Genomic DNA, 15,534 nt, shown 5'->3' on the forward strand with positions numbered 1-15,534 from the left:
CCAGGCCTGCTTGAGTCTATGGATATATTTGGACTTATTTTTACTTTGACAGCAAAGGTTAGCAGGCTCGGTGTTTTGATTGGTCAGATTTTGTACCACCTGACCTTAGTGGCATTACCATAGCAACTAGTCAACAGCCACCTCTTGTTCGACTGTGAATGTTTATTTGCGACCCTTCAGATTGGCACACGTTGCTTTGACTGTGATGTTGTGTTAAGAACGTACGTATTCATTTCTTTTAAGCGTTCATATTGTAATTCATAGCATAGCACTACCGGTTATTTGTAACGGAAAGATTTGCTATCTCTCGAGACGACTGATGACGTATTTCGTCGCGTGTCTCTTTACGACGAATTGACGTCATTGTTTAAAAGGTGTTCTTTGTAGTTTCTGTGTATCATTTCTTATATTTAATTAATGGGAAGTTAGGTGGAATAACTTGAATTTAAGAACGTATTAGCTTTTAAATGTATTGACAACCATTAGTATTGACTGATTGGCTGAACGAAATCACGTGGTCAACTGTCTCTTAGTAAGGTGTGTAGGTAGGGTGTCGTTTGCTTACTCATTTAATTTACCAAATACCAAAAATTTATATTATTCTTTTCTGTCTTAATCAATGCTATAATGGTGCTGTTGTTTTAGTGACTAGGTATTTAGATGCCCTCCAGTGTCCAGAGTTAGTATTGCAGGCAGCCTGGTTCCTTATCACTACATAAACCTGTCCACAGATGAATTTATCCCAGATTCAGAGTCTCAGACTGGCAGCTGTACTGGAGGAGTGCTCAGACCAGTTGGACATACTGGAACATGCTCTGACGATCCATATCCACAGAGAGTGCAGTACTGAACAACGACGGGTGAGCACTTCATAGTCCACAATTAATGTGAGGATGAAAGTGTCATGATGGTGGTAATACTTCAGTTTTCTTTGTGTGTCTTCCAGGCCAGGGTAAAAAAGGTGAAACGAGACTGGTGAGTGCAGATTGTTAGTGCAACTGTATGCATTTTGAGCCGTGCATGGACTGATGTCAGAGACAGGGGCCGTGCATGGGACTTCAGTTCAGTCTTTCACTTTAAGTCATCTTGTGAAGCCTAATCTTAATCTTTGTTTTGTTTGTGTAGTCACTATATCTCACAGCAGGTGTCCAAGTTACAAGGTGAGCTGGAAGAGAAACAGAGCTTTGCTTGTCTGCTGCAGGTGGTTCATGGACAGGACCAGGAAAAGAATGCTGAGAGCAGCAAAAGGTTCATCAACACACCATCAAGTGGAAACATTCATTTAGTTCATTGCTGGAGCTTATTCCTTACACTCTAAATAATCACTACATGTACCAACATCCTTACCAAAAAGCTACACAATTGTAGATATAAGAATTCATACAGATTTTCTATATTATTTGATATTTTTGTTTTTGTCTGCAGTATATTTATAAATGTGTTTCATCATGCAAAATGATGTTGTGTTAGGTAGTCATGTGAGTGTGTTGCTCCCAGAGAAGCAAAGAAGGAGATGGAGAAGAGGAGGCGGCTGCTACCAAAGCAACAAGCGGAGCTCCAAGAGAAAGCAAATCAGCTGAAGGTGAGATGCCCAAATCTAAACATCACCTCCATCCATGCTCATGTCTACAATTTGCTTGATGAAGCCACTGAACGCATCATGAACATCAACCTTTCACCCTCCTATCAGGAACTGCAAACATTATACGAGGATATTAAAGAGCGGCTGCATCAACTAAATGAGTCAAATGCTGAAAGGAAGTGTCTTGAGGAGAGAAACATTGAGCAGCAGCTCCAGAGAACTCAAAATGAGATGAGGGAAGCTGAGAAGCGACTTGAAGACCAAGTAGTGGTGAGAGCAACAAGCCATGTGTAACACACCTTTGATTATTCCCGCTATTATTATTATTATTATTCCCCTGACTTCCACATCTCACGGTCTGGCTCCAGCATCTCTGTGTGGAGTTTGCATGTACTTCTTGTGGCTTTTCAGTTACTGATTTTCTCCCAACATAAAAACATGTTAAGCTAAGTGGAAACTATAAATTAAATATAGAATATTAAATATAAAATATAAATTCTGGTCCATAGCTGCTGTTTTGTTGGCCCGCGCTAAATTCTAAAAATATAGTATGAGAAAAAAACTTTAAAAAAACAGCAAAAGAAATCATCATTTTACATGAAAAAAGTTGTACTGTAATGGGAAAAAGTCACTCAAAAAGCTAATCTAAAAATAGTTCAAGCAAATCTAAAAATAACATTTTTGTAGCACAATGTTGTACTATGAAATAAAGACTTTTTAAAAGTCATAATATTTTGAAAAACAAAAAAATTTGAATTTGAATTTGAATTAAAATGAATTTTAGGTAGCAGAAAAAGTGAAATATTATGGGAATAAAGTCATGACTACAAGAAGAAAATTTTAAAGAAAATTGAAAACAACTGCAATTAATCAAGAATAATATAGAAAAATCTTGATATTACAACAACATTTATTAATATTTTTTTAAAAAGCAAAAATAGGAAAAAAAGAGCATTGACCGAAGTTCATACGACCGTAATAATACATTTCAAATCAAATCATGCTGAGATGCAGTTTTTTTCTACCAAATACAAAATGCCCTTGCATCCTTTCATTTTTCAGTTTGTGGCCCTCTGTGGAAAAAGGCCTGGTCTATACTTCACTGTCCTGTGATGAACTCCAGGCTGTACTCTCCATCTTTCCCAAATGTCAGCTGGCATAGGCTCCAACTCACTCATCACACTGAAAAAAGATAAGCAGTAGAACATGGATAAATGAACGAATGGTATTTCGACTGGGCAACAGCGACTCTATTTGCAGTTTTGTACTGGAACATGATGTCTGCACATTTGACTCCAAAGTACTAATACATAGAATTTACTCTGTCTCTTAGGTGCTGAATGATCAGTTGAAGCTGCAGGAGAGAATTCATGGGGAGTCAAATATATTCCTGAAAAAACAACATCAGGTTAGTAATGTTTTTGTTTTTATTTATTTGCTACAAAGTTAAGTTAATCTTAAGTAGCGGATTATTAGGAGCATAAATAAAAACAAACTGACATGAAAAAAAGCCAGGCCTCTGCTCCTACCGTATTTCAAGGAGTGCTTCATTCTGTATTTTCATTGCACTTCCTTCTTTGGAACTTGAGTCAAAAGATCAAATCTAGTACTTACACACAATTACCGAGGGAATTACAATTTCTAGAATTTGCAATGCAAGTTTTCTTGACTTGGCAACCCGAGCACATCGTGTCCGTCCTTGTTGAGCAGGAGTTGCAGGAGCAGCTGCGACACTGGCAGGAGTGCACGGAGCAGAACATGCAGGAGAAGGAGCACAACCTCACCAGCATGCGTTACAGAAGAGCAACAAACTTGGAGAAACTCACTGCCATGCAGAAGAAGGTGAGCGGTTCGACAGCCGTCACTGTAATGTCAGCAGGAATATTAATAAAGCCTGAATATGTATTCAGTACAGCGAGATGGAAGAGGTGGTAAAAGAAGACTGGGAGGAGCAGGAGAGAATTCGCCAGCGGGAGCGTGAGATTGCAGCTTCTATCAAGGTAAGGGCGTTCCCGTGGATAGTTGGGGGATTGATGGATTGATCACCCGTGACGTTGGACTCTCACAGTTGCAGTCTTGGTGGAGAGGTTGCATGGTCCGCAAAGGCTTTGGCATCTATAGGAAAGTTGAAGAAAAGAAAGGGAAGAAGAAGAAGAAGGAAGGAAAGAAGAAGAAGAAGAAATGAGTCTTAACGAGCCATGTGTATGGATTTATTAAATGTTTCTGGCTCGGGGAGAATTACATATTTCATACTAAATCTCTTAAAGCTCAAAGTCTAAACTTATTCTATTTCAAATCTATTTTGGTATGTATAATCGAATAATCGAACCCTCGCCATAGAAATACCTCTGGACCTAATGTAACAGTAATGTAACCAAAGCATTCATTCATTCATTTTCTACTGCTTATCCGCACAAGGGTTGCAGGGGGTGCTGGAGCCTATCCCAGCTGTCTTGGGGCGAGAGGCGGGGTACACCCTGGACTGGTCGCCAGCACATATAGACAAACAACCATTCACACTCACATTCATAAATCAAATTAATACAATTTGGAGTCGCCAATTAACCTTAAGCATGTTTTTGGAATGTGGGAGACCTAGAAAAAAACCCTGCATGCATGGGGAGAACATGCAAACTCCACACAGAGATGGCCGAGGGTGGAATTGAACATGGGTATCCTTCGCTGTGAGGCCTCTCTGTGCTAATCACTTGCCCGTCGTGCAGCCCTGTAACCAAAGTAATTTACTTTATATTGTTTTTTTTAATTTTGTTAATTGTCTTTCCTTGGTGAAGACAGTGACCCCCCCCCAGAAGTCATAGAATTTGACCCCCCAAATGAAGAAAACTATGTCTCGGAGGTTGCACAAAAATATGGAGACACAGTACTTCACCTCAGTGTAAGTGGCTATTCATCTTACATTAGAATGTTATCACCAGTCTAGTACAAGCACACATTTATGATTATTGATTAATGATTATTAATCTTGAATGTACATGTATCATCTAGTACTTAGCATCGTTGTAGAAACCCCCCAAATTGAACCCTAAAATAAAAATAAATAAGGTTTTTGATCTGATATGATGGATTGATGTACTGTATGAGACGAGCTTGTTTTTTCCCTACTGTCTTTAAATGCAACCTACGTACAGTATGACCAGCAGGAGGAGTCGCGAACAGTAGCTTCCTGAATGGAAGCAGTGGACTGCACACACTCCACACTCCCACAGTTGTATGAGTAGTGTCGGTGTAGGCGTTGGCTGTGTCGGTTGCTATCCACCACATGTGTCACAGTGCGGCTCAGGACTCAAGCAGGTTCTCCACCCGAGTTCTCCACAGGCAAGGTAAGCGTCATCACTCTACACGGAAGCTGTTCATAAATGCGTCACTCAGTCATTATAGATGTAAATATGCAACCTTGAAAGATAATGCTTCACGTTTTCATTTAATGGAGCATATTAGTGTAATACGGTAAATTAGCAGTGACTATACTGTAGCTGTATCACAATTTTAACGAGTCTGGAAACCTGATATTGTCATTTTTTCCCAACCATGGAGACCAGAAAGGGAGTGAGTGGGAGTTGCCTTTTAAATGATATACACATTCCGACTTTTTAGGTCACTTTTTATGCTATTCTGGTGTTTACCTAGCCAAAATTATAGACTCCACTACCACCAAGAAGACGACGCCATTGTCTAATTTGCATAATATGTCGTTTCGCGAAACTCAAGCTATAGAGACTTCCAAAAACTAACTTCAGAGGTGTACAGAATGCTATTTAATGTATGTTCTTGGTTACCAAAGTGGGGTACACGTACCCTCAGTGGTACACCAATTGTCATGGAGGTGAGTGAATACCATTAGAATGTGTTTGCGAGCCAGGATGAACAGGTAGCACCAAATCTTATCTTTTATGGTTCAAATGTCACAAATAAATGCAGTAAAAATCACCAAGACAAAACATTTCAAACACCCAACAACGCAGGTTATGATGTCACTTGGTTAGTCGCTATTTTCCACACAATAAATGCAGTTGCATGAACCGCCATCATGCTTTTCTCCACCAACTACACTATCAATGATCTGTATCTATGCCACCACTGATCAATACCAGATAATAAAAGACTACTCACTTCAAATGTGGGCCACTACTGACTGTGTTGTGCTACAGATGGCAGCCAATTTAAACAGCCTGGTCAAACAAGAGCGCTGTGCGGGTAATTTTTCTGTAGATTGAGTATTTAAATCCTCAGTTTCCAAGGTAACACCATACTGTGTCCACACAAAGCGGGGGAACAATGCAGTGTACTTTTGACTGGGATTTTTATCATCAAATGAGACATTTACAATTGTAGTAATGCTTAAATCAACCTTGGTCTATGTTTAGACCACAGAAGACGTTTTTGAAGAAGCAATTTATAGCAAACAATCTTTAAATTGTAACTTCCCTTGCCATCACCAGGGGAACACGCGGCATGGTACATAAGAGAGAGGTTATTCCTCTTTGTCAGGCAGGCAGTGAGCCCCCTCAGTTATGAGGAATTCCCCCCTGGAACATATCCACATAGTCAACTACTGTTTGACGCCCATGCACAATCTGAAGCACCATTCTTACATTGCAGGAAAACGCATCACAAGTCTTGATGGTGCCCCCTTAACTGTGCTGTGTGTTGATTTTAAAACCATTCTCTGTATCCAGTAACCATGCAGTAACCACCAGTGGGCCAAAGATCAAGTGGTCCAACTCAGGGCTGGTGACTTTTTTGGGTCTTTGGCTTGACTTTTTTGTTCACTCTAAGGATATTTTAAGAAGTTTAAAATGTCTGTCCTACTGTGTCCAACCTCAGCAGCAATGGCGGGCTGCAAGCCTCCCGGAAACACAAGCTTGCACAAACCCATTTTTGAGGTGATTAAGAATAATGGTGCAGCCTTACTGTTTACATACAGTAAAGTCTCGTTATATCGATATTCTCGGGAGTCGGAAAAAATACCGATATAACCGGACTATCCATATATCCGATCCTGCGCCGAACTGCATTAAAAGTGGGCAATAATGCACAATGTCGAGCAGCTTAAATCAATCTTTGCTTAAGGATTTCAATACCAAAAAAGAACACGGCGAACGGCTGCTTTCAGTCAACTTTATTTTTCACACTTCCACCACCAGAGCACAGCACACACACCGATTCCCGCACTTCCTGGTTCACAGGTCATGCTCAACCCGCCCCACATAGCTGGCCAAACACATGCGTGCAACAGAAGAACCAACTGTGTTCGTGGTTTCTCTCGTGTGTATAGATTCTATACAAAAGAAGAAACCACGAACGCCAGCATGTACATATGAAAAACAGTGATTATTGCAAGCGATAAAAAGATATCTGAATACAACACAATTAAATACATGTATTTGTACGCTTGTGTCTTCGTTGGAATAGGTGTGTATGCTATGTCAGTTGGTTCTTTTGTTGCAGGCATGTGTTTGGCCAGCTATGTGGGGCAGGTTGAGCATGACCTGTGAACCAGGAAGTGCGGGAATCGGTGTGTGTGCTGCGCTCTGGTGGTGGAAGTGTGAAAAATAAAGTTGACTGGAAGCAGCCGTTCGCCATGTTCTTTTTTGGTATTGAAATCCTTAAGCAAAGATTGATTTAAGCTGCTTTTGTATCGATATAAGCAGACCAAATTGGCTGGCGGGAGATGAAAAGGGCATCGTAGTAACCGGATTATCATAATAACCGGGTATCGTACTAATGGAACTAATTATATCATAAAAGACTAGAAATTTGCCGGGAAATGAAAATAGTATCGTAATAAGTAGTAATTCGTTATAACCGATATCGATATAACGAGACTTTACAGTATTTATAACAATATCAAGAGTATGCTTCCTACAGTGGAAAAAGTTTTGACCCCCACTCGATTTCAATGACCTCATGTAACAATCATGTAACTATTTCACTTCTCCACCAAGGCTGAGTTGTATCCAAAATGTTTGTTACAGTGTATCGCAAAAGTGATGACACATTTCAGCAAGCATGGGACGATACTGAGCAAACGAAACTTGGATATGCTTCAGAGTAGTGTTCCGCTTGGAAATAACTTTGGAATGTGTTTATATGATCTAAATAGCTAAAAAGAAGCTTTTTTTTTATCTGGATCCAGAGGATAGGGACTGCTACTATTTGTACATTTTCCACTCCTCCCCAAGGAAGGTTATGTTTACGGTGCAGGGTTATCTGAAGTTTCTGTTGTAAACATAAATGTGTTTGTGTAAACCTTACAGCAACATGCAGGGTACAATTCCCTTCTGTTCCCACAAGAGGAACTAGAAGCAACCTGATTCTGTCATCTTTCCCCGCTGACGTCACTCCAGCATGACCAGCACAACTTCTAAAGCTTCAGAACCAGGGCCCTGTGCCAGCCCGGATTGCCGGCATGGTCCTGATGTCTTCTGCAAGCTGTGCCTCTGCAAGCATGGACCTACTCTAGCCAGAACACTGCAGAACTGCAAGTGCATCTTCTGTACAGCTGTAAGTGGCACTGAATGTATATGTAAATATCATATATAGTAATATAAATAGCCTACAATGGAACTATGACAGCAAAATCAACATGGACACCACCTTCCTATTTTGCCATGAGTTATTCCTTGAATTCCTGTTAACCAAAATGGAGCCAAAGAAAGTTGCAATGCCTGCATTTGACAAAGGAGATAAACACTGTTTGAAGTAAGCTTAAATATTAATTTATCTCTTTGATTTGTCATTTATACAGATTAAGCATCTATAGCATTTAAACATTTTTGTTTTGCCATCTTGTAGGCAAGCTAATGATGCTAACAAGGACGCTTGTGATAAAAACTCAGTACAGTGTATTAGTAATGTAACAAGACGTGCGCCATGAACCAAAATACATACTAACCAGGGCGGACGCTGTATATAATAAAAACAAATGAAATAATCAAATACTAATATGGAAAAAAATAAGTATATAATTACTTATTTATTTTATTTTTAAAATACAGTGTTTTCTATTTTTAATAAATTCAAAACATGTCAAAAAAACCTTTTTTCACATTGTCATAATGGAGTATTTTGTGTAGAATTTTGAGGTAAGAGATTAATTTAATTCAGTTTAGAATGAGGCTGTAACATGACAAAATGTAGAAAAAGTGAAGCGCTGTGAATACTTTCCGGATGCACTGTATATATGCAGATACATATTTTTGGCTTAGGTGATAAAGTGATCCTCCGTCCTCTCGTGATCACGTCGAAATATCCTTGGGCAAGATACTGAACTCCCAGTTGCTCCTGATGCTGCGTCATCAGTAGATAAATATGCTAACTGTATCAAAGCGCTTTGAGTGCCTTGGAGGGTAGAAAAGCCCTGTACAAGTGAAAGACCATTTACCATTTTGTATTTAGTCTGGTGAATGTATGTATATATTTATGTAATGTATTTAGTCCGTGCCACTAGCACTCTCAGTCTCATAGCCACTCAGGCTGTTTACGATACGTTATCAACAGGGTCTGCTATCACTGCAAAGAGGTACAAAGGTGTATAATTAAAGTGTCTCTGTTAAATACAAACAGACAGGTGAGATGTTGATATCCTGCCCCAACCATAGCGAGCTGTAAAGATGATTTACTGTAGTACGACCAAACAAAATGAAATGCTAAATGAATGCTACTGTGACGTATCTATCCCTCCAGTGTCTGCAGCAGTATGTTGAGTTGGCTATCAAGGAGGGTGGAGGAGCACCCATCACCTGTCCAGATATGGATTGCAAAAACATTGGCGTATTACTGGACACGGAGGTAAGCCTCAGCAATAAAAACTGTGACATTTTATCACCGTATAAAGTAAATACTGAGGCTTTTATGAGGCTATGACTAAACCAAGAGGCAGTGAGCAAACTGTAAGATCCTGTTTCAGCCAAAACAGGTTGATACCTGTAAAACATGTTTTACCCATAAAGATAAAAGTTAGAAGCTAAAGAAACTCATTTAAAATTGCAAAAAAAATATACATTTAAAATTGCATTTTATTAGGCAAACAAACTTGAAATTTTCCAGCCTATGACTTGGGACTTGATTTCGAGACTCAAGACGTATTTATACTTTTTTTTAACCCGACCATACGCTCCCAAAGATTTATACGTCTTTTACTTTTTTTTACTCAAGATGCACAAAGCAGTGATGATACAACTCCACAATAGAACAGAGCATGTGTTGTGCTGTTAGTGGCTGGGATTGAACGAGTTAAAGAAACACGACTTTGCAAAACATTGTCTCGCTCCCAACTTCCCAAAATGGATATGACAGTGATTAAGGACATTGAGGACATTATATGATGGTGGAGCGCCAACGCCGTGGTGACAGTTAATGCTTATTAACCTTTCTGATCAAATGCAAACCTCTCCCCACCTCCAAAGCAAGAACGTCTTTAATAGTGTCCTCAGTGGTCCTCAGCACCAAGTGGCTCAAATATCGTTAATAAAGTTTATTCTGTGTTTCCAGATAGACGACTTGGCCTCTGCTGATTGTGCAAAGTTGTATCAGCGTTTAAAGTATGAGAGAGGTGGGTTTTTTTTAAGGTTGGATAACATTTGTATATTATTTGATACCAGTGCCAAATCTGTACTTTCTTAACGGTACCCGAACCGGTACTTAAAAGATGTCTATATCATAGATGACCAAAAACATTCCTTCATTTTCTACTGCTTATCCTCACCCTGGATTGGTTGCCAGCCAATCACAGGGCACATATAGACAAACAACCATTAACACTCAAATTCATACCTATGGATGATATGGAGTCGGCAATTAACCTAGCATGTTTTTGGAATGTGGGAGGAAACCGGAGTACCTGGAGAAAACCCAAGCATGCACGGGGAGAACATGCAAACTCCACACAGAGATGGCCGAGATTGGAATCAAACTCCTAGCTATGTGGCTTGCACGCTAACCACTCGTGCAGCCTGTCCAAAAACAGTGCCCCAGTAATAGAGTATACAGTAAATGATGCATTGTAGACCTTGCAGTTGTACCTAATGTTATCGCCAATAAAGCATTAGACACCGTTGCATTAGACACACCGTATGCTCACAATCACTGTGCTCTCCGCAGGGGTGAACCTGGACCCAGGTAAAACCTGGTGTCCGGTGCTTGAATGCCAGGCTGAGTGTAACGTGCAGCTGAGCTCTAAAGGCCAGCCCGCCGCTGTGCCCTGTCCCACTTGTCACACCATCTTCTGTTCCGAGTGCGGGGGACCCTGGCAAGGAGACCACACCTGTTCCGAACTCCAGCCCATGATGTCACACTCTGATGAAAGCAGGTCAGTCCGGCAGTCGCAGAGAATCTGAACCGGTTTGTTCAAGTATTTGGGGTATACAAATGTAATGTCTTGCAAAAGCGACCTTTGTTAGTACCTGGTTTCATCCATTTAGAAACAAACACCCTTAGCAAGTAGAGGGAAGTAATAAAAACTTTGCCCTCCATGTTTCCTTGTTGCACAACTGCATTAGTGTGCCACCCCAGGCCGGGCTGCGATTCTGCCAGACTGATTGATGTCACAGGGGAGGCGTTGAGTGATGGTGTGATTCCATTGTGGGCATGCCAAGGGAAGGAAAGGAGAAAATGTCCCCAGCCAGTGCAGAGGGAGCCTGTATACTGCAGTATGATGAGTGTGAAATGAGCTTTAGGATGTATTTACCATTTTATGACAGCTGTTTTACAGTGGTGTAGGTACTGGCTTTGCTAGAAGACACGAAATAACCAGCCATGATACATTTGAAATGTACGCTGTAAGAGAGGGTAATGTTAAAAAGTAAAAAAAAAAACATGTTAAGAAATACAAATACAAATTGATTGACAGCTGATGAGTACAACATATGATAGGCCCCAGCTTCCCTGTGACCTTGAACATGGTTTAGAGGTATACTAAATGGATGACGGTAGTTGTTTCAATCAACAAGGGCCGTGCCATGAATTGTGCTCTTAAAATACCCCTGTCATAAAACCGACTCTTAAAATAAGTAACCCAGTTCAACACGAGCACTGACCCAGGACTGTGCCGCAGTGTACGCCGTCAGCCGCTGTGATTTGGTACTCCTCCTCGCCCTCGTTGTTTGCCATCTCTTGTCTCTCTTTCATTTAATCACATGTACAGGAGCCACAGTGACAGCGACTCTGAGCTGCCTATCAAACAGTGTCCAAAGTGTGACATCTACATCGAGAGGAACCAGGGCTGTGCACAGATGGTTTGCAAATGCTGCAAGCACACATTCTGTTGGTACTGTCTGCAAAACCTGGACGTGAGTCTTGTTAAAAACACCACCTTTAGGACCTCACGGAAGAGTGTTTTCCTTTTCTTCCTTAACATTTTGTAATTATAGGGTGACATTTTCCTGACGCATTACGATAAGGGGCCGTGCAGAAACAAACTTGGCCACTCCAGGGCCATGCTTATGTGGGACCGAACAAAGGTAAAGCAGCTCAGACAAATACTTGTTGTCTTTTGGCAGACAATAATAAATGAAACACACTGACGAAACTAAACTATGCTGTTTTTTAGTACATTTCTATCTATAGTGTCACTTTAATTTAGTCTTAACAATTCAATTTAGTCCGTCACTCAAAAGCATGTGGTAGATTTGTTTATTGTTGCATACCCATGTGCCTAAATAGTCCTCCATCAGACATTAAGCTGAGATAATCACCCCAAATCTGAAATCCTTGCCTCCAGTTGACGTAACAGTGAACTTTCTGACTGCACAACCAACTCAGAAATTATATTTGCTATTGGATTCACGTCAGTTTACGGAGCATGACAAATGGTTTATGATGGGCTATTAAAGGAGCATATTCATTTTGCTGTCAGTCACGCTATTTGCCACGAAGCTTAAATGTGGTTTGCATTATTAAACAGAAGCCAAGCGTACAGTTCACTGACTCCCAGTGAAGCTGAGTAAATAAACATATTGTCCAATGAATGTTTAACATGTTGTAACATGGGATATTTACACTATAAACCTTGCAATCCTACCCAAACTCGGTGTTCCAAACACCGTTGATTGAGAAAGTAGCATTTTAAAGGCCAAAATGTATGGTAATTCATTTTTTATGGTAAAAATTGCCCTGGTATTTGTATATTTTGTTTTTCTTGATGGACCATTTGGCATAAATTAATAACGATATAATAGAAATACTACTGTATTTGTCATTTGTAGACAGTTGTACCTAAAAAAAACCAAAACCCTATTTTAAAATCCATATAATTTATTTATTATCTATTATTTCTACAAGATATGGACATGGAAGGAACATTTTAATTAGAAATTCAGTTTGGGCAGTCTTGAATTGACAATAAAAAAATAATTTCCAAGTTACTTTTCAATCACTCTGTCGATCTTTGCATCTGCTGTAGTCGTAGAACAATGGCCAAGTGTCTGCAGAGCTTTAGCGTAGTGCAATAAATCAGCTCATAATTGGCAAGTTTGAAGTACTTTATTTAATACCCGTGCTACCCTTGTTTGCGGCTGGCTATTGCGGTACTGTTGGCACATAATTAGATTTTACATTTATGCACAGGGGTTTTATTGAAACTAATAAAAGTATGTAAACATTGCACACTGTTTGGAATGTTGGAGGTCCATCAATGGACAATAATCTAAGGTTTGGTTTATGTTTGCATGAGTCAGCAATGACCAACTGCTTTCCCATAGGTCATTGTTTTTCCTTTATCGTATAGTTGAATCAGATAAAGGTGTATTTTTATGTCATTTAATGTAATATTCATGCACAACATAGTATTATGTTATTGTCTCAATTGCATTGATCTGACAGACCACTTTGTATTATAGTTAATATAGTTAATGTAATCATCTTTTATTACTTCTCAGGTGGTGGGGATCCTGGTGGGGGTTACCATCGTGATGCTGGTAACCTCTCCGCTCCTCTTGCTGGCTTCCCCGTGCTTTCTGTGCTGCATGTGCAAGCCCTGTCGAGGGAAGAAAAAGAAAAAGAAGGACCAGCCAGACTCCACCACATCATAGCAGCTATACTGTTATAAAGCCCTGCTCAGCGAGAAGAAACTGTACGCTGGAAAACAAATCGCGGTCCCTGACAGTAATGCCATCAACATGTCGAGTGGTGTGACAAAATGTTTGCTCCCTTTCCTGATATGTTGTTTTTTTCCTTGTTTATCACACTTAAATGTTTCAGATCATCAAACAAATTTAAATGTTAGTCGTCACACTACCTCCACCGTATTTTACTGTTGGTTTGTTGTTCGTTTTCTGAAATGCGGCTTCACTTTTTCTTCTAAAAAAGTTCAACTTTTGTTTACTCAGACCACAGGTTTTAGAGATCATCAAGGTTGAGATGAGCCTTAATGTTCTGCAGTGGTTTTCATCTTGGAACTCGTGAATACTGACCTTAACTGAGGCAAGTGAGGCCTGCAGTTCTTTAGTTCTTTTGTTGTGGGGTCTTTTGTGACCTCTTGGATGAGTTGTTTGTGCTCCTGAGAAAGGTAGGGAAGATTCACCAAAGTTCTATGGTTTGACTATTTATGGATAATGGCTGGAGTCCCAAAGCGTTAGAAATGGCTTTATAACCTTTTCCAAACTGATAGATCACAATGAATCTCATGTACAGTATGTTTTAACCAGGACGACCATGTTGGTTGGTTTCTTTTTCTCCCTTAATAGTGAAACATTTCATTAAAAAAATGCATTTTGTGTGAAAAACATGCAAAAAAACACTTTTTCAAACACTTTTTCACACCACTGCAGACATAATCAGTGTGATAGTTTGGTGGCGGTAAATGGATGGGGGTGGTTCCTCACTCATGCCCCTCAATATCCCGATCCTGCGCCAAATGAGAGACATTAGTCAAGTGCCTAAGTCTACCGTGCCTGCTGATTTTTCACGATTCTGTATAGGTACTTTCATGTTATTCTATCATTTATATATTGTATTCTGTGAATTAAATATGATATATTCTTTTTGTTTCCATGCACCTTAATTTCCACACTCAAAGGTTTTTCTAAAATATGTATTTATTTCTTGAATGTCTTAAGTCCAATTTCTGGTGATGTCTCTTGAGTCAAATATGTTCTAAAAGTGCCATTGTTACTGAAATAAACATACTATACTGAATGTGCATCTCCATTGTTCTACCCTACAGTCTCATCTGTGTGCACATTGTTAGCACATTGTTAGGTCTCTAGCTCTCTAGCGTACCCTAGTGGTCATCCCTTGAAAACCACTGGTTTAACCCCAAACCCAAAGGCCCACAATATAATAAATTAACCTGTTTCATATTAGTATTTGAGCATTTTCTTAATCACTGCATAAAATAAAGAATCGTTCCTCGTGGTAGCCTGTTTAAATTAAAATACAAAACCCCAAAGAGCCTGAATTGTTCTGTATTCATTTTATTGTGTAATTATCTTGTTTGGAATAGTACTAGGACAGTCTTGGGTGCCATGCAGAAAACACAAAGCGAGCATTAAATTGTCCCTGAGTGTTCCCTTTGCATTTGTATTGTGTAATTTCTGTAGTCATTATAGAATTTCCTTGTTGTGAAAATAACAGACATGTAAAAACATTACTATCCAGTGCACAAATGTTAAATATAAACATTCAAAAGGCTGAAAGAAGAAAGAAAGTTTCACATACAGTAATGCATATTTTTTTAAACATCCACGTTTTATTTTGAAAGCTGCATTACAACGTATTGTTTCACTCTGTAACTGTTTTATCTCTTAACTTTAGAGTACTTGCATTCTACTACAAACCCACACACACAAATGGTTTGAATTTATGTGCAAGATCATCTGTCTATGGATTTTTAAATAAAAACTTAAAACACAAAGAAATGAAAAGACTGAACACGTCGCGTTTTAAAGTCACAGAGCAACACACCACTTCCTTCGTAAACAATCTATGCTCCA

The 15,534-nt window shown here is 39.5% G+C and overlaps 2 protein-coding genes across 2 annotated transcripts; both read left to right on the plus strand.

Annotated features, from left to right (window-relative positions):
* Nucleotides 1-106: 106 nt before the first annotated feature.
* Nucleotides 107-4,618, plus strand: drc9 (dynein regulatory complex subunit 9). The gene is made up of 10 exons (XM_058053134.2): nucleotides 107-221; nucleotides 732-860; nucleotides 947-975; nucleotides 1,126-1,248; nucleotides 1,498-1,582; nucleotides 1,691-1,852; nucleotides 2,916-2,990; nucleotides 3,293-3,424; nucleotides 3,493-3,582; nucleotides 3,651-4,618. Exons 2-10 carry the CDS (start codon nucleotides 732-734, stop codon nucleotides 3,765-3,767), a joined length of 942 nt encoding a protein of 313 aa, XP_057909117.1. The 5' UTR covers nucleotides 107-221; the 3' UTR covers nucleotides 3,768-4,618.
* Nucleotides 4,619-4,774: 156 nt separating this feature from the next.
* On the plus strand, nucleotides 4,775-13,969 carry rnf144b (ring finger protein 144B). The gene is made up of 8 exons (XM_058053137.2): nucleotides 4,775-4,923; nucleotides 7,861-8,107; nucleotides 9,290-9,394; nucleotides 10,097-10,157; nucleotides 10,706-10,913; nucleotides 11,748-11,892; nucleotides 11,974-12,063; nucleotides 13,480-13,969. The coding sequence occupies exons 2-8, from the start codon at nucleotides 7,952-7,954 to the stop codon at nucleotides 13,630-13,632; spliced, it is 918 nt and encodes a 305-aa protein (XP_057909120.2). The 5' UTR covers nucleotides 4,775-4,923; nucleotides 7,861-7,951; the 3' UTR covers nucleotides 13,633-13,969.
* The last annotated feature ends 1,565 nt before the right edge of the window (nucleotides 13,970-15,534 follow it).

This window comes from Doryrhamphus excisus, linkage group LG5, assembly GCF_037039965.1.
Source record: "Doryrhamphus excisus strain RoL-2023G ecotype Guam linkage group LG5, RoL_Dexc_Guam_v1.1, whole genome shotgun sequence".
Lineage (NCBI taxonomy): Eukaryota > Metazoa > Chordata > Actinopteri > Syngnathiformes > Syngnathidae > Doryrhamphus > Doryrhamphus excisus.